Raw genomic sequence first — 19,945 nt, 5'->3', positions numbered from 1 at the left:
TTTCTAAATAAATGGCAATTATTCTATAACTACATAACAGAGATCAAAACAAGAGATCAGCCACTCATCCATTTCCATTTTTCCATGCTCATTTTATGCTGATTTTACTGATCCAGCAGAAGAACTGTCATTTTTAGTAAACCAAATACCTGTGCTAAAGAGCAGACATTTTATTATTTCCCACTGTGTTCACTCATGTGTGTCCTTTGTACATTTTTGTCATTCACTTGATGGTGAATATGAAAAGTTTCTTTATATTAGCTAGCTTTAGAGAGGAATATTTAGATTTTTTTTAGGACATCATTGGTAGGTCAAAAAACATGTACTACAAAATGGTTTGGACATGCTGTAATGGACATTTTGTAATACCATGTGCTACTTTTGTATGATGGCTGAAGAATTCCATAGATTTTCCATACTGACTGGATGTGGCATTCACATTTTTACACTTTCATGGAAAACCAATGAAAGTAAGAGATGAATTTCTAAATATGGACGGCCAAGGTTGCCCTTCATCTGGTCAGAAAGTGTATAATAGGTTTTCATAAAGCAGTCTTGAAACTATTCTTGTCAAATACCATTATAACTCTGAGCATTTCATCTCTTATCACAGCATTTTACAAAGGTAAATGAATATTCTTGTTCTCCTTTTTTTTTTTTTTTTTTCAGATGTGGAAACTGAGGAAAAGAAACATTTATATAATAAAGGTCAAAAAGGATAAAGTCAGTAACAGGATCAGGACAAGAACTGAAGTTCCCATTTTACCATGAAACAATCTATGTGAAAATTCCTTTGAACCATTGCTAATTCAAGTACTTGTTCCTACAAATAGCAAGTCTGAAGAGATGTTGTTCTGTCTCCACTTTGTCACTGGATTAAGAGGCAATGGGAAAAATCCTGATTGTCCCCTGACTCAGGTCGTCTACTGGTAAAACAAGGAAAACGATACTGCTCTTCTTCCTGCGAGCTTTGAAATCTCCTAGTAAAAAGCCTTACAAGGCCTCTCAATACCACCCCGATATTCTCAGTACCACCCCTAATTTATTAAAGGTTATTTTTATATTCTAAAATAATATATCTAGCTTTTGGTAAAAAAAAAAAAATCTTTGCTGAAGAATGGAGACAGCTGCCTGACAAATCTATACGTGGAGAACTGTCAAAAATGGGAATTTATAGACAGTGTTTTCTTCAACTGTTCATCTTTGCACTGGTAATTTTCTTTTTATTTCTATAAAATAAATGTATAAGAGATCAGTGAGTTCTGTGGACTTAAGCTCTGGGAGAACTGAGAACAGCAGGCCTGCCAAGTCTGTACCCAAAACTCTGCTATCTGAATGAAGAAGTAGGACATTTTTCTTAATATTTAGGAAATAAAAATGTATGGTTCTCAGTGTGATGATTCTCCTCCTGAGAATACAAAACAGAGGAAAAGGAGCCAAATAATCTTCTCCCTCCCACCATTGTGAAAGCCTGAGAGTTTCTCACTGATACAAGCTTCACAGTTTCACGTTCCTTGCTTATTTATGGTTCTGTGGTGCTTGTTGTAAATTCCTTCCTCACTTTGGACAGCTGGCAGCATCTGGCTTTTTGCCCTAAGCCTAGCTAGAAAAATGCCTGAGGGAAGGGCTGACTTCACAGGTAGCCTAGATGAGAGCACTGTGAAGGAGGATGAGGTGGTAGCCATTCTTCCATGGGACACATGAGGTACAGTGAGATGTGGGGAAGAGGATGGTCCTACTCATCTACACATGAGCCTGGAAGTCTCACTCTTCTCAGGAGAAATTCCTTTTGCCCTGTGTTTCACACCCAGATCTCAGCAACCCATCTGAGAGGGAGGGATCTCTCCTAAAATTGCAAGAGGTTGGACCACCTCTGTGAAATGCTACCTGCATCCTTCCTAGGCACTCTGTAGAAGAGATGATGAAATATAACAGTCTTGATGACCCAAACTTGTTTAACGAAAGCTTGCAACATTAGTTCAGATGAGTTTAGCATCCCCGAAGCTGCCCAGATGTTGCTTCCTCCTGCCTATGATGCTAACTTGAATACAACTGCCTCTCACACAGCCACGTCTATAAGAAGATGTCACAAAACAGTGTCTTTATGGTCCAGGCATCAGCATATGGTGTCATGCTTCAGCCGTCTCCAAGTACAGAACTACACACTGGAGCGTAAGAACCTGCTGCTTTAAGCTGTTCTGCAGTTCTTGTGGCGTAGCAGCTGGCACTTCAGCAATTCTCCATTCTAAAAAAAAGCCCATAAAATACTCTCTAAGAAAATAATTGCACATGGCCCCTTGTTTCTGAACTTCTTTAATCTTTCTATGAGATAGAGCAACCATAATTAAATGCAATATTCTGGATGTCAAACTGAAATTCATGGCTTTGATAAATATTAGGCGATTAAGCTATTTATAAAATATATAATTTGAAAATCTGGCATTTCATTTTACATAACTATTATTCCTACCCCTTGCAAGGGCTGCTCTCCACTTGGCTCAGCCTGCTAGAAAAGAAAATTAATAAGGATGTTCGGCTGAAAGTTTAAAACTCTTAAAAAATTCAAATGAACAGAGACAAAGTCTCCTTGGGAAGAAAGTAGTGTAAAAATACTCTTACAAGTGAAGTGACTTCATTATCCCCTTTGAAAATGACTTGCTTGCTTTGTGAACAACTCCCACTGCAAATCTTGGAAATCTTACTGAGTCTTCTGAGAAAAAGGAACATTTTCTATTTAGTGGTGCAGTTAAAAAGCTCATACCAGAAGGTCCACCATGTTAGGCTTATTATTCCTCAGTGTCTTCACAGCATGGAATACGTCAACAGCCCTCTGATGCTGAAGCATTTCACAAACAATACTGATTGCACAAAATGTCCCACTGCGGCCACCTCCGTTCCTACAATAAAAGTGATAAAATGGCTCAGTTACAACTGACTTCATATTACAAGTTCTTACAACACTAGGAACGGCTACAGAAGGCATGAGTTCCACCAGGGAGAAGCCACTGAACATCAACGCCCCTAAAGGCGGCTGAACTCTAAGCAGAGCACTGTTTTTAATTGGAATTAATGGGCTGAATGATCTCCAACCTATCATTCAGAATCCAGGAGGCTGAAAGCCTGAAGGTAATTGAATGGACGAATTTTGTGCCACTCTCTTTAGTGAACTTCTGAAGCAGCATGAAAAGACTGCTAAAATAAGGACAAGGTACATTTAGATTCAACACCACTTTGGCACTATTAATGCACAAGGTTGTAATGAGTATCAGGCAATAAATATTATAGGGAAAGCGCATCTTTTAAGTTCTTTTATTTCCGACCCTAGTGCCTTCTTCCTGGACCTGATGGTGTTTCAGAGGAAGAGCAGAAGCGGTGCCCTATCTGTCTATGAGCCATTCTGGTGGCTGTGCTTTCAGCATGGCACAAGGCGGTGCTGCAATGTCCCGGTGGCTGATGCTCTCACCCCGCAGCGGCAGGCAGAGGGACTGGCTGCATGGGAATGACTGCTTCTCAGAGTGATTGTGTTCCTTCTCCACCCACAGTATCAGAGGATAAGAACCCAAAGTGACTTGCTAACAAAGAAGCCAGGCACAAATGTTCATATGCATGATCAAATACCGCATTTAATAATACTTTATCCCCAGTTATTTTTAATCTTTAAGATAATCTCTTTCTTTCTGGAAACCCTATTATTTCTACAGCTATTCTAATCAGAATCTTTAGGCTGCACTTCACCGAAAATAATAAACCTTAATAATTACCAGAGTGCAGCCTGGTAAGGTAGCAGGTCTTTCAAACCAGCTTCGCAAATGGCTGATTTTCAAAGGAAGCTACAACGTCGCACATCTGTCACATCCAGGCAGTATGAAAAGAATGCTCTCTGCTGCCAAAACATTGCCTGATATTGTGGGACTCTTTGAGAATTTTAATTAAAATAAAGTCATTTAAAAGGATTATATTAGAGCTTTTTCTTTCTTTACTGCCTGGAAGTGACGCATGTGTGATGTTGTACAACTATTTAATATCATCAGCCACCTCAGAGATAACAGTAATTTGCACTTCAAAAGGGTCTTTTCAGCTAAAGATCTCAAAACATTAATTAATCACACTGCACAATGCTCCTTTGATGAAAGTATTATTATCCCCATTCTACAGATGGGGAAACTGAAGAGCAATGACTTGTTCAAGGTCAGCGATAGTGGGAATTACTAATACACTTTCCTCCATAGTTGTAACATCGTCTAAGTGCAAACCAAAATTCAGGAAGTTATTGCCTACTCTTGGGTTCTACCTTTTGAAAGCACGTTAGCGTGTGCTTTTCCCATTAACATGTCCCTTCTCCATCATGGCAGCATCTTTTAAGTAGATTTTCTTTACTGAAAGGGTTGTGAGGCATTGAAACAGGCTGCCCAGGGAAGTAGTTGAGACACCATCCCAGGAGGTTTTCAAAAGATGCGTAGATGTGGTGGTTGAGGACATGGTTTAATGGTGGACTTGGCAGTGCTAGGTTAGTGGTTGGATTCCATGATCTTAGACGTTTTTTCCAACCCAAAGGATTCTATGATTCAAGGGGAGAGGGATATAACTTCAAGCACTGAAGACTCAGTCGCAAAAGATTGCATACTGCTGAGAGCAAACAGCATTTACATGTATGAAGCCATATCACAAGGCAGGATGGTGGACGAGAACCTGTACCAGTGGAGCACACAGGTCCCAGGAGGACAAAAATATATACCATTATTAGAGAAAGGTAAGGCAATTAAAGGATCATCATAACTGGTCTATCACGATGCTTTTACTTCCGTGACTTATGTCTGGAAGAGGAAATCACTCCCTCCTATATTACTTATTTCTTCCACTGAGGAGCTGTAGCTGGCATACAGTCCTCACCTGTAGAAATAAAATTAAATTATTCTGAATGTACAGTTTTGATTTATTTGGAACAAATACACACCTTTTCATTTACAAAAGCCACTGGACATCTTTATATAAAATAGAGTTAACTTGTACCCCTCCACTTTTCACAGGGGTCTACCAAGGGACAGAGAGGGAAACTCATGAATCTACATTAAAAATTGTACAATTCCTTGTGTCTTTGAAACTTTTAAATGAGCAACTGTATTGTTTGTTCAGTTCCTGATGGTACCTCTTCACCTTTTCACAAATGCTGTGATAACAGTATTCCCTCACTTCCTCTCATCTGTTCCCAGTACTTACAAACAATGTACAACTGTGCGTCCTTCTCCCCCGTTGTACTCCTCCTGCCACTTCTCCACCTGGCGGATGAGCTTCAAGAACGAGCGCTTGGAAACCGGCGTGTCTCTGTACATGGGCCATCCCAGGAACTGGAACTGCTGCACCATCCGATAGCCATCTTGGGGCTGTAGGGGTTCAAGGAACGAGAAGGAACAAGAAGGAAAAGCAATTACTTATGGTCTATTCACATGGTGTGCAATTTAGGTGTTTGCATCAGGGAGGGAAGTTCAGCAGATCACCGCTGACAAACTACTAATGCAATTTCAACTGCTCTTGAGGAGTTATGACTTTTAATTTCCAACTGAGCTATTAGAACAAGAGGTTTTAAACAGAGGGCTATACAAATAGTCTAGAAGAGAGCAACAGTACAGCTGCAGGATCAAACAAATAATTAATTAATATCATAGCAGGAAAGAGAGCGCTGCAATACAATTATATAACCTTTTTTTTTTCATATGCTTCAGCATTTTGAAGAATGTTTGCGTGCTTCTGTCTTTTTTTTTACAAGAAAGGTCAAAACCTCTCAAGATTATTTTGAAGTAGGAAATATTTTAAAAACCAAATGAAACCCTCAGATTTTTCCTGCTTATAAAAACCTAGCTACATTTTACTTTATTGTGTGCTACTGAAATAGTCAGAACCCCTCTGGTGAGATGTTACTGAACAGTTGCTTTATGGTGATTTAAAATAAAAAAGGAACATAGAACAAGTGTTAGTGGCAGAAAATTACAGTCCTTTGAAAAGGGCATAATAAACACACACATGAAAACTGTTTTTGTAGCCTAGGATTTGCTACTTTCACTTCTGTGCAACGTGAGTGCATTTTAGTGCCACTTTTAAAATGAGCAACGCACAGAAATTTTGACATTACAGTTTTTCCTCTAGAATAAGAGGTAATAGAGAGAATGTAATATTAACACAACAAAGGAATAAACCAAAGTGGATGCAGCATTAGATGTATTCTTCAATGGGTTTTGTCTGCTTTATGTCAAAATTTGGACTCTACTGGTTTCCTGGCCAGTTTCTTTCAGCTGAGTGCCCCTTCTCCCCAGATGGCATCAGCCAGACCCAGTGCCTGCTAAAGCTCCCATTAACACTGTTGGAGTCTGTGGCTTTATGTTACCACATTTACTGGCAATGCAAGGCCTTCATAATACAAAAGAAATATCTTGAAGCTTACAGTCTGCTCGCCTGTTTGGACATTAGTATCGCAGGGAGTGTTTCTGGGGGCCTTTCTCTCACTATCCTGACAGCTACCAGATTGCAGGGCAGGTCCTGATGTTTTTGAGTAGAGTGCTGCTTACTCCTAGCTATGGTTCTGCAGTGACCAATATCAGTCCCTTGCAAAAGCTTTCCCTAACTGGATGGGAAGAGATGCCTGGTCCGTGGCTGAATCTTTTTTCCCCACTCAGCTTAAAGAGATGAGTCAACTTTATAGTAGCATAAACGCTGGATATGAGAACTTACTTGGCCCTGTGAAGTGCTTACATCTATTATAAAATGTGATTAGTGGGGTAAGATCTTCACTAAAAGCCTGGGACTGGTGCTGAAATACCAATGCCTGGTACTGGTGCATGACCTCTGCATGACACAGGATGCAAATATGCAAGATGACTAATTCAAAATTCTTGAAACAGTACTGATTGCACTGTTTCTTGGCTACCACATAATGGAATAAAATGCATTTATTCCGTTTGCATTTAACGCACTTGAGATATTCATTAAAATATTTTGTAATTACACACACAAGGCCTTTTTCTCAATGATAATGGTGTGACCCATTATCCCACTGATGGTCTCAGATAAGTAGGCTGAAAAATGAGAATGAGTTTAACTTTTTTTTTTTTTTTTTTTTTTTTTTTTTTGTGTGTGTGTTTTTGTGTGACTTTAGTACAGCCAATTCAACTACTGATGCAGAATTGACTTGCAAGTAACATCCTTACTCTGGCTGCATTATAAATTCGGAATATCCGGCTGATGATGTCTTCTTCTAAATCAGCTGATACAAACTCCACCTGAATAGGACCATGTCGGTGTACTCCATTTTCTGGCCAGTACTGAGGACACAACTACGGAAGACCACAAACACAAAAAAGCAGAGTTAATTACTTTTAGTTTAATGATGCCCCAAATATACTTTTCTAGATATTTTTTGTGCTACATTTATTGCAGAAATTCTTACACAATATTTTTTATAAAATACGCAGTGCACCATCCTAAACTAGTTTCAAGCACTTTAATTTTACTTGTGCAGAACAAGTTTAAACAAATGTCTTCTCACTTAACTGACCATGCAATTGCTTGCTGTTCTACTTGCCATTCTCTGGTATTTGGAGTAGCACATTTCTGACACTCAACATCAATTCTTCAATACTGCATGACAGAGCAGGGGAATGCTGTCAAATATTACCATATCTTGGAGAAAGCGTAAAGCCTAAGACCAAAGGCCTGGTATCTGTAACTATCCCCCAAAGTTGATAATAAGTCAAACTACATCAGAATGTGGGCTTTATATTATAAAGGGTGCATCAGTTCTCAAAACTCAGGATATAACTTTCACACCTATTTCATCAGTGACTGAGGATATTGGCATTTATTATCAGCTTTACTTTGAATTTTCAGCAACTGCTTAATTTCATCTTACAAACGCCACCTGAAAATAGTAATTATGCTTTCCTTAGTGCTCAGAAAACATTACTTCTAGTTATCTAAAGATCACAAATTAACATTAGCATTATCTTGCACAGTTTTAGTGTCTAATAAAACCACGATGCCTCCATCCTGGAACCAATTATCCTCTATCTTAATGATTTAAAGATTAAAACATTACTTTGCTTGGAATTACTTGAAGCTAGACTACATTTTCCAATTTTTTCCATAAAAACCTGATGATTTATTTCCAGGGATATCCAGAGCAGTTCAAGCATATAGCTTTTGCAAGCATTCACCAAAATTAAGTATGAACTCATGAAATTTTGTTTGCTTGCAGAAGCATTGATCTCATATTTTGAACTTTATTTCATTCGGTAAAACAGCTGTGGTCTTCATTCTGCTGCATTGCTGTTGGTGATCCAGAGCTGAGCTGACAAATCATATCTCCTCCAGATGTTGTTTTGCATTTCTTACAACACTTATTCCTCAACAAAGCCATTTGGAAATGACTACATTTTAGGAAAACATAATCATTTACTACATCAATTAAAAAGAGAACAGAATCTGATTTGCAGGAATTCACTTTAACAAGTTAAAAACAGAATTTTCTAGTAGGAAAATCTATTTTCATTTATTTTAAACCCCCCACTTGATTCAGTCTGCTGAGAAAATTACTTTCCAAATATTGCCTAAACCTTACACAATTTTTTATTATGAGATACACTAGTGTACAGGATAGCAGAATACAATACTGACATGCATACAGCTAATGCAAATGCCAGTGTTCACATCATTTAATATATGCACAATTTCATACACATCTTTCAGATACATAGGAATACTGTTCAAACAGATCTTTGTAAAATGCTTAAATGATAATAAGCAGAGCTGTTTGCCAGTGATGTTTTAGAAAGCCATGATTTTCAAGTTCTAAAGAAATCCAAAAGCATTTAGGTCTGAGCATTTTGCATGCATGTGATGCTAGCGACTCTTTAAGTCAGAGTCACTGTGAAGGGTTGAATTTCATTTCCCAATAGAGCATAACAATCCACATAAATTGTAATATCTAAACAGAAATGTAAACACTTCATATATACATAAATAATAATTATAACAGTAATTATTAATAAATCTGAATGTGTGTTTTTAACAAACTCTGCCCTCTTTCTACTTCTGTTTGCTCTGAGGGCTTTGAGATTTATTCCTAATGAAAAGATTGTTACTCACATTAGAAGGAAAAGGTTTAACATACTGCAGAGGCAGGTGTATTAACTGCATATCCCAATAGCTTTTAAAAGCCTGTGAGGCTAATAAATGCTTGAAATTGCCGTGCACTATTGTAAATTCAAAACACAGCCCACAAATTAAAAGAACTCTGTTCAGCAGTCCCTAGCAGTCTGACTCCCTTGAGTCTTTCCTTATTCACTCAGAAAATAATCTTAGACTCATGAATAAAAGTTTTGTCTTTCATTTCTATTTTTCTCCCTGTAGACAGTTAAAGGCTTGAAATCAGAAATTCAGTCTTTAAAACAGTGTGTGGAATTCCTACACATTCCTTTGAAAGACAAAACTGGAGATTAGAATGTTTTTAAAACAAATTCTTCAAAGAATTTGTATTTCTTTCTTAAAAAGAAATAAAGGAAGCAGTCTTCTAGGTATGAACAGTACTCAACCAAGCTAAAAAGATTCTGGATAATATCAAGAACAAAAATGACATGGAGTCTGCTATAAAAAATAAATTGCTCTTATTTTAATAAAAAATTAGCGAACATTTACATATTAAGGATCTAGATTACTGCCACCTTAATCCAGCAGAGAGCTAGTGCAATTCTTCGAAACCAAGGCAATTATATCTATATAAAAACTTGGAATTGCACAGTTGCATTCAGGCTCTAGGATGCTTAGTGATTAATGTTAGTGATTAAATTGCCAATCCAGTAGGTACGGTTCTCCAATTTTCTAAAGAACATGTACAGCATACACAACTCTGTTGTAAAGTAATTACATTCCAGAATGCATTTTTTTGTCCTGTTTCCTCTTCTGAAGGATGTGTAGTCTCCAATCTTATTCAGTTCTTATCTTCTTGCTAACAGTGTAATTTTGTGTCAAACATAACACAGATTTTCAAGCTGGGAACACCGATCCCTGGTAAGCACACCAAGGTCATCGACCTGTTTCAGGCAAGCTAATGAGTAGCTATTGGCTTCTGTTTATGACTTTTGATTATGAGTGTGTTTCAGGCTTGAGCCAGAAATCTACAACCACATGGTTTTGTTTTTTAACAGCTCTTCCCAAAGCATGTTTTCCTATCAGAATAAATTATGGGTGCTTGTATTTATGTGTATGTGCTTTAACATTTTGGTGGAGAAGATGTGATGCTCTGATTTATTCCTCCTTCCCTATGAGTATCCGTAAGCTACAAATAAATTTTTTAGTATGTTAGTATTTAATGTTATTTTATAAAACTAATTATATCCTAAAGCTGTTCTGAAGCACACATGTGCTGCCATGCTGAGGCACTGGCACTTCTCTGTTGAACAGAGCAGTTTTTGGACTTACTTGTGCTGGATCCACGTCATTCAGCATAACTATTGAAGTGCAGTGATAATCTAGGACCAGTCTCCAGAAATCTTTGACAGTATTTGGTAAGGGATGCTGTGTAACTATAAAGGCTGATGGTTGTTTGTAGCTCTGCAAAGAAATAACAAGAGATGGTAAGAGAAGACTGGAAAGGGAAAGAAAAAAAAAAACAACAAAACACTGGTTAGCAGAATGCCCTTAAGAGCCCCAAAATTTTAGGACTGAAAGCATTGTTTGTATTTTCTATGTAATTCATACGTTATTTTCAATTCTTTCCTGAGATCTTACATACTTGAAAATTAATAAACTGTATCTGGGAAAAACATAACTTGTGCAGATGTTAATAATTCTGAAACTTATTTTATGCCACAGGCATAGAGTAAAATCATCAGAGGATTTTGCCTCCAATGCAACCTCTACAACATTTTGAGCTACAGTTTTGGTTTGAGCTATTAATGGACAGATTAATCTTGGCCGTCTGCACAGAGCTGTTAATTTGAATGATTCCTATGAAATGAAATATCTAGTTATTTTTCAGAAACATTGTTCAAATTCTGGTCTGTGCAACAGCAGTGAAGATACCCAGAGGATACATTTCTGTGCTTTTTTTTTTTTTTTTTTTTTTTAGTACCAGAGTATGTCATTGACTAAGCTGTTGGTGGAACTGTTAAATTGTGATTCTCATACTAGCATTTTCAGGTATGTCCTTCTCAGTGTTAAAGGCCACCGTGACCATCTGGGGCAATTGTTGGGAGGGGTTGTCATTGCCTTCAAAGAGGGCAGGGAAGCCTCTACATGCATTGAACCGAAGTTGCACTGCAACAGAGGTGCAAACTGATCAGCTATTTGCATCTTCCAGAGTCCTGCAGTGCTTTCAAACATTCAGATCCCTGATAATGAAAACCATGCTTGCTGCCCCTGCTACTTGAAGTGAGTTTATTTAAAGGCTCATAAAGGAGGTAATCCAACTGCTCCTCGGCCAGAGGTGCAGGTTTCACCTAGAGGGCGAAATGCAGCATCATGCCTGATGGAGACTGAGAGTTTAGAGAGAGGGACAAATGTCTGCTCTTGTCCTTTACTGCAGGTATATTTCAGGAGCCTGACCAGGGCACTTTGGGTAGAAAGTGACCCTTCCTTTGAGCCTTTTGCACAGACACTCTGTTGGATCCAGCTCATTGTTTCAAGAGGAAAAAAGGCAAGTGTTTTGAAAGCAAATACGGAGGCACTGCTCTCCCTGAGCAGTACTTAATTTGCAGAACAAAACCACACTGAACTCTCTGGGAAAGAAGACACTTTAATGGCAAGATGGTAAATTTCAGATCAATGAAGCACCATTCTAATACGAAGACACCACTGACCTATGATGAGAACCCAGAGAAGTCGTTTAAACTTTTGTTCTTAGTTTCTCTAAATAGATAAACATAAAGATAATACATTTACCTTTTCACAGGAGTGTTTTGAACTTAGGCTTATTTTAGGAAAATGCTTTGAGAACTTGGAAGGAAAGAAATGCAAAAAATGATATAAACTGTTATTGCTCTAGCTTCACTTTTCAAGAAGGCCATTTACAATGTGCTCATTCTTTTCTAACCTCTGCTTTCTTGTTGTTTATGTGTGTGTGACAACCATAATTACTATAGCTCTAAATTGTCAAAGATAGGCTATAAATATCTACAGACTCTGAAGGAGCTTTAAGTGTCTTTATACTGATATTCTATTAGCAGGATTAGAATTACTCTAGATGCATTAGGAAAAAATCCACACACACATGAAGAGGAACCATTCATTCAAACAGAAATAAACAGAAAGACTGAAGTAATGGCTTGTGTACTATCTTGTGCTGACAGACAATTTTTTTTTTTGTTAATTACTGTTTAAATTAGAAACAAAGGGAACTGAAATATTGCTGCAAACCTTATTATCCCATTTAAGTGCCTTAGAGTCTTAATAGGTAACTCTTTTTTTCCTAGCCAGATGGTTAAAAATTCAAGCACTAGGGAGAAATCTAGATACATCTAATTCGTCAAAACTCCCTGACTTGCTCTCTGAGCATGGCTTGGGAACCTTGGCTTTGACATAATGTATGTGGGATCCTAAATGTGCTTGGGAGCTTAAAGATTTTGTGCCATGTTTTTGGAAAATGAGCTAGAAGGATTTCAGCCTTGTGCTGACTCCACTTGCTGGCATTGCTCAGTTTGGAGGGCTCCTTATCCCCTTTTAGTTATTAATGACGTAGTGGAGACTTACATCCATCAGTGCAGCATTAATGTAGTTACTGCTCTCCCCATCTATCGTTATGAGGAAAGGCAGGCATCTGTCTGGAGGCAGAACATCCATACAGCGATTCTTTTCATGATTTCGTGGCAAAAGTGCTATGCTGCAATCTTCCACACGCAGCGTTGGAGTCACCATATTTAAAGTCTTTCAAAAAGAGTAAACAATACAACAGAAAAATTAACACAGCAGTGAAAGCATCCCCAAGTATTTAAGAACAGATCAAGTCAGCATTCAGTTTCAGCAGGAATCAATATGCAGAGAAATGAAAACACATCACAGTCAGCAGGGTTTGGAAGCAAGAATCCTGGAAGCAAACATATTTGAAAAACAACCTCAATGATTACTGCAGAGTAACCTGCTTTCTGGAGAAAGGACAGCAGAAGGAGTTGACATAATTCCTGTGAGTAAAATGAAGATTTTACTACTACCTCATTGCATTTTTTATGATTTAGCATAATTCAGTAACAATTAGTGACAAGTTATCTTTTCTTTTTTGTGGCCTTTCCCCTCCCCATGGTTGGTCTCAAATTCACTTGGTTGTAAGTCAGCACTTAAGTCTTTAGTATAGCTGAAAAGTATAGCTTCTATGCACTGCTAGGCACAACTTACCCTAAATTCCTCTTTGATCTGGCTGGAGTTAGTCTGAGGATCCAGTTTATTCATTTCATAATAAACAGACCTAACTTGAGAAGCTGGAATAGATGTGTCCCCACAAAGACAGGCTTCCAGAATAGCATCGTGGATAAATACATATTGTTCCTGGTAAAGCAATAAAAATAATTACTGACAAAGAGAGAATATGCTATTAGTAATTTGGTAAATAAAAAGTAACAACTAATATGGTTGGCCCATTAATTCTTACTGACTTTACAGGCGCTGAAGCAAGACCAGAAAGAACAGTATCAATTCACAAAACTTTATCCCACTCATTTAGAAATGAATATAGAAGGATTGACTGAAACCCTTTACAATTACAAACAGAATTGCAGTAACGTAATGAACTTGGACTGTTTCTGGTTTCCCCACTGCCTTGCACAGTTCTGTAGGTACTACTACATAACTGAGCCTCAACAAGATGTACTCCAGAATGAATCCTCTCTGGAGGAAACCCTCTTGAGTTTCCTTTTTTTCATAATAATTTAAACATTTTTTTTTTAAAACCATCCATTTTTTAAAACAATTTTTAACCTCTTTTTTTTTTTTTAAAAAAAAAAAAAAAAACAACAACAAAAACAAAACAAAGCAAAGCAAAACAAAACAAAACAAAAAACTTAAATGCAGCCTAACTGTGCCCGGGTTTGGACAGAAATTCTTCAGATATATGTGTGAACTATTTTCCTGTATGTGACTGAATAAACTACCTTTTGGATAGTGCTTACCACAAACAGGCTCTAGTTTTATGGGCTAGAATAATAATTTTTATTCCAGAATGTAAGGCAATATTCTAGATTAACAATACCTCTGTTTGCACCATGTTGACTCTCCGAGATCGAAGCTCTCTCACACAATTGTATATGTCTACAACACCTTCTCTTTCTGCCATATCTAGCATGATGTCAATAACAATGAAGCATCCAGTTCTGCCAGCACCAGCACTAAGTAAAAGAAGAGTACAGTTAATGTTCAGCAGTCTATTGGAAAATGTTAAGTGCCAGGGTTCATCTTGCAGGTATTTGACCAGTGGGGTTACTGCTGAAATCAAGCCTTGCATTCAGCCACTTGCAAGATTTCAGAATCTGTTTTACCATTCTTTTATACTTCAGCCATTAAGTTATTGTGAGTAGAGTGGCCTCAGCAACCCGTGTGGGGATCACACAGCACAGGAGAAGCAGAAGTATGTTCTGAGTTTACTGGACAACACTGGAGGGATTTCTGCTGTGCCTACCTGCAGTGAACAACCAGAGGTCCAGCATTTGGGGGGCTCTTGGATTTGACCTGCCGTACAAATCCCAGCAGGCCTGTTGCATGGTACGGTACACCATGGTCTGGCCAGCCAGTGAAGTGAAATTGACGAATTTCTCGAATCTCATGAGCACCTCTCTGTTGAAAAGACAAGGATTGAAAAAAGAAAAACAAGCTGGAACGTGGAAGAAATTGGACAAGAGACATCATAAGAATGTAACTTTTGAAGCCTGAGCCTTGCTGAGAAACATCCACCCCCCACCAATATCCATATCTGTACAAGACTGTTGGAGAGCTTTCTGATAGCTGGAAAGCGAGTTCAAAGGTTACATATCAACTGATTTCAAAGCCTTACAAGAAAATGGTGTGATTTATCACTAGATTCTTTAGAAAATTCTAAGAGGCTCATCTCTATATTTAAGCATTAGCTTGCTTCGAAAACTGTAACCTTAAGATGCATGCCATGATCAACAAACAGGTCAACAGCAAGGCCATGAACATTTAGCACAGATTAATTTTTCTCCCCACTGCTCTCCACAGGAGTTTTGCTGCTGACTTCAGGGAACCAGAGTTTCAGCATAATTTTCCTTATCTTTTGTCTCCTTCATTGTTCTGAAAGAAACAGCTGAATAGCAAAGAAAACCTTTTTGCACCTCCAGTCATAGGGGCTGCATTTGTAGACCTCCACATGCTCACTCTGCAAGTGATTTACCACAGTCTACAAGGATATGGATATGGTGAGACAGGTATGAATGAAGAGCCGATCGTATAAGTGATTTCCCATGTGAATTTCTGGAGCAGTCTGGATATTAAAGGTGTGTATGCTAAGTATGGTTTTCTTAGTGCTTGTATTTCCCCATCCCCCTCTAAAAATGTAGCTGCTGGTATTTCATTCTCATTAGAAATCTACAGACCAGAGGCCATCATACATATTTCATAAGCAAACAGCAAAATTATGACATATCATCTCTAGGCTGGACTAAATGTCAATGATATTAATAACCAGTGGCTTATACTTGTTCTTCTTAAAGATGTATTTCCTGTCTTGATCTGGTTTGCATATAAAAGGTCTAATTTTCTTTGTGTAATAAAATAATATAAACTCCCTAATTTATTGCTAGTATGCAAGCTGAAAGAGTCGGGGATTTTCAATGGATGAGAAATTTTGGCCATGCCAGTGCTACTTGAGTGGAGCTAGCTGTGGTGTATCTTGGAGCCCTGACAGCTCAGACTGGGCATCTGGTCAGAGTAGGGGTCTGCTCATTCTCACGTTTCATGGAAACAGTGGCACAGAAAAGCCAACAAGGGATAAGACAAATTGTAGGATCAAGAGATCATGTCCTTGGAACAGAAATGGCCTTACATCCTAAAGAACACAAAGTAATTTGTATTTTAGGATTGGTTAACAAACACATTCAGGTACAATTTGGTCTCTGTATTCTGGGGATTTTAGTGTGTGTTATTTAACAATTTTTTTTGGTTAATGTATGTATGCCTTCCAAGTTTGTAAATACCTGTGCACAGGTGAGCTATCCATGTCCCAAACACTTTCATATTGCCCACAACAACTGCCCACAATCCCCCAAGAAACAAAGATCCCATACAAAAGGAAACAATGACATGACTATATAAATAGAGGACTGAAAAGAAGACCCTACAAAAATCTTCATGCTGTAGACAGTCTTGCTTTTCAAGAAATTTAAAAAATATAAAATGCCCCTCCAAAATAATGTGCACAGCTGTTGCACAGATCAGAATATGTCCTGTGTATCTTGTGCATCAGTTTTGAAAATGCTGTCTGTCATGTTGACTACATTTTTGTCTATCATTGTTGGTAACGCTCAGCTTCTTAGAAAAGATTTTGCATATAGGGTACTTTTATAATGAGTTTGCTTATTATACCTACAAAAGAATGATTTTCATGTCTGTAGCTTCCCTGCTGGTTTCAAAACCCAAAATAGCAGCACAACTGCATGAATCATAAAAGCATATGCTCAGCTTGGAAAGATCACATTTTTCTCTTTTTCTTTCAGCTGAAACAAACAGAAAATGGTGTACATTGCTAACAAACCCTAGGATGTTAAAAAATGTAGATCTTAATCCAACAAATACTTATGGTGCTGTTGTTACTATTTGGGTAATTCATCTGAGTTAACTGTTGTGCTGTAATTCCAAATGAACTGCTTATGTGCACGATGTAAAGCACATCTAGGAAGTGTTCCCCAGTATCACAGTACAAACTCATGTTCAGTTTTCTTAGTATTATCCCCCTACTCCTCTATAATTACCAAATAGCCATTTCAAAAATAAAAATAAGAAAAGCAACCAATTTATCTCCAAACTAATAAACTGAAATTGTATTTTAGAAGCAGGTATAAGAATGTCAATACAAAAATATGAAAGGTGGTCAGAAGGGACCTCCATAGGTCTCCAGTCCAACTTCCTGCTCAGAATAGCTCTTTGGCCAACATTAGAACAAGGCTGCCAGTGGCTCTGTCTAGCTAAGCTCTGACGACATCCAAGAATGATGATTCCAAAACATTTCTGGGTAATTTGCAATGCACTACCCTCTTCCTGAAGTTAAAAAGTGTGAAAAAATATGGAAAGTAAGGTAAAAACAAATGTACTTTACTCAAACCAGACTAACACTGCGTTCAGAGGCTTGCTAAAAAACTACCAACTATTAAAAAGCAGTGTCTAAGTGAAATCTTTTCAGATAGAGATTTTTTTTTTTTTTTTTTTTTTTTAAGAAATAAAATGTTTTGCGTCTTTTATCTCTATCTGTTTTAATGCACTTATTCAAGACAGTTTGGTTATGATCAACTGTAAAATCCTTTAGGTCTTTTTTCCCAGTCCTAGTTAAGAAGTGAAAAGCTAACATCAAAGCGTGGCTTAAAATTTGCAGAATAGAAATCAACGAGTGCCTCATCTACTTCAAAGTATAGCCACCCTTTCTCATCTGTTTATTAAAAATATCTAAATGCAAGGAAACAACAGACTTGAGTGAATTCAATGTACAATATGTATAGCGGTAAACACGATACAATATTTCATCTCATTCAAACTGCATAATTCTATTATCATTACCCTCGGGTTGCTGTATTGATGCATATTTAAGTATTAGATTGAAGAATAAACCAGGACAAAAACCTATTTCCTTTGTTACTGTGAATGTATGTATGTACAGAGACCCTGTTGGACCATCTTTTTGGCAGTTTCATCTACCTGGCTGCAGGATTCTTTGATGCTAAAGATTAAGTTCTTCAGCACCACAACTGAATATTATTTCATCATTAGAGAGAAACAGTATATCCCAGGTACTGCAATGAAATCAAAAGGAGTTTTCTAATATAGTTACTTGAAAGTTTACTCATGTAGATGCCGAGGCAACATTACTTCAGTATGCCATTAGGAATATCAAGTCTTCTAAAGAGGCCATTTCCTCCTTGTTCTGCAATTCAGATATGTCTTGATACATACAACCAAAACACTTCTGTTCTTTAATGAAACTTGTAAATAACAAGCCTGAATTGACACAAAATGAAAAATACTCTTCCACATTAAGTAACCCCGCTTGTTTTCACTTTCAGCAGGTACCCTATTTGTTAATTGTATATTGTCCATGTATTATAAACTGTTTGAGAGAGCTGTAAGATCTATGAAGTGTCAAACAAATACATGACGTTATTCTAATAAATAGCAGTACCAAATGCTGATTGGAACTGTACATAAAGATGGATTCTGCATTACAAATGAATTTGCCTCGAGGACATATTACTTTGTTTCAGAAATGTCTCACTGTTGACCAGGAACACTCTGGTCCAAGAGATCACCGTATTCACAATAATGGACTTCTGAATAATGGTGCACGTAGCCTCTGGTACAGACAGACAAAAAATGATTGTGGTGAACGTAAGATGGGAAAACAGCACGAATGTGTTTTAAAATTGATTGCTGGGAGGGAGGCTTCGATTTTTCCTACACAAGGAACATCACTTTTCTAACTCAGGCAGGGGCCAAGAGTGATGGAAAAACGCAAAGAGGCTGCATTTAAAGAAAAACACAGTCTACCGTAAGAGGGCGCAAGGCGTTTACCCAAAAAATAGCTACGAAAACCGGAATGTCAGGTAACAAATATAACTTTCCCATGTTGAATCTGTATTTAAATTACTTAGTCAGGTACCACAATATTTAAGAAAAATGAATTTCGAAACTTACCTTTTCTACGGCAAATGTTCGAATCACATATTCAGCGAGGAGTTCTGTTTCTATTAGGGTAACTTTAATGTCTTTATATATCTCTGTGTCATCTGGCCAGTATTTGCAGCATTTAACCTTTAAAAAATACAACAAAAAAAAATAAGGATCATTTATTTTAGAAGATTTGTACTGAATCTGTTCTGTATTCTTCGCAGTGATTTATGTTTTAAAATACAATCATATGCAAAACAGTCACACTTTCTACATGTGGAAATGATACATATTTAAGGGACATTAGCTCGTTTTTTAAGACAGCATTTTTATGTTGTAGGTGAGATTTGTGTTGAGGTTATTAAAGTAAGGTGAATTTGTACTGAGCACAAGAAATACTTACACTGTGCATAACTCAGTTACAGAAACTGTTAATTTCCCATGCTTTCCAACTGAGGGCAAATCGTGGGTGTACATGTAGAAGGATGACTACCACAAGAAGCTTTTTCCCCCTGTCTCTGCTTTTTGATTTGTTTCAGAAATACCTCATGCTTTCTAAAATGAAAATGTGTTTTTAAAAAAGGAAGAATCTCCTCTGCCGTCAGAGAAGTATCTGTTTGCTCAGATTAAATTTCCAAAGGACTTGTTGAGAGGTCAAACGGCAAAACTCAACACATGAAGTCAAGAGATGAGTGTTATGTCTGGGCTTTAAAACCAATTTGCTAGATGACCCCAAACACTGTTGGTGGGATTCATCTCACTTAGCTCAAATTAGGAGGAGTAGGATGAATGCCTTCTAGAGGTGCCTTTATTTTTGTTAACTATGAGAAGAGTCTAGTCAACTGTCTTAGCCTAGGTGTTTGGCTTGATGTTAGGTGATATGATCCCCTTTCCCACATACTGATTTCAGTTGGCTTCTGGAGTTGTGTGCTCTTGGAAAACTTGTCCTGGGATATGGTGATTACAGAATCATAGAATCACAGAATTATTGGGGTTGGAAGGGACCTTAAAGATCACCCAGTTTCAACCCTCCTGCCATGGCAGGGACACCTCCCACTAGACCAGGTTGCCCAAAGCCCCATCCAGC

General features: G+C 37.7%; 1 protein-coding gene across 11 annotated transcripts in view; it reads right to left on the bottom strand.

Annotated features, from left to right (window-relative positions):
- The window catches only part of PTPRM (protein tyrosine phosphatase receptor type M), a 480,584-nt gene that overhangs the window by 2,495 nt on the left and 458,144 nt on the right, over nucleotides 1-19,945 (bottom strand). For all 11 annotated transcript variants that reach the window (XM_035316805.1, XM_035316797.1, XM_035316798.1 and 8 more), the window contains 9 exons: nucleotides 18,886-19,002; nucleotides 14,651-14,805; nucleotides 14,225-14,360; nucleotides 13,375-13,524; nucleotides 12,736-12,909; nucleotides 10,468-10,599; nucleotides 7,200-7,325; nucleotides 5,218-5,381; nucleotides 2,762-2,897 (listed from right to left, as the gene is read on the bottom strand). In XM_035316805.1, coding sequence (XP_035172696.1) covers nucleotides 2,762-2,897; nucleotides 5,218-5,381; nucleotides 7,200-7,325; nucleotides 10,468-10,599; nucleotides 12,736-12,909; nucleotides 13,375-13,524; nucleotides 14,225-14,360; nucleotides 14,651-14,805; nucleotides 18,886-19,002 — 1,290 coding nt within the window. The remainder of the gene's footprint in view (nucleotides 1-2,761; nucleotides 2,898-5,217; nucleotides 5,382-7,199; nucleotides 7,326-10,467; nucleotides 10,600-12,735; nucleotides 12,910-13,374; nucleotides 13,525-14,224; nucleotides 14,361-14,650; nucleotides 14,806-18,885; nucleotides 19,003-19,945) is intronic.

This window comes from Oxyura jamaicensis, chromosome 2 (genome assembly GCF_011077185.1).
Source record: "Oxyura jamaicensis isolate SHBP4307 breed ruddy duck chromosome 2, BPBGC_Ojam_1.0, whole genome shotgun sequence".
Classification (NCBI taxonomy): Eukaryota; Metazoa; Chordata; class Aves; order Anseriformes; family Anatidae; genus Oxyura; species Oxyura jamaicensis.
Note: the sequence above shows the minus strand (reverse complement) of the source record. Positions and strands in the feature narration are given on the sequence as shown.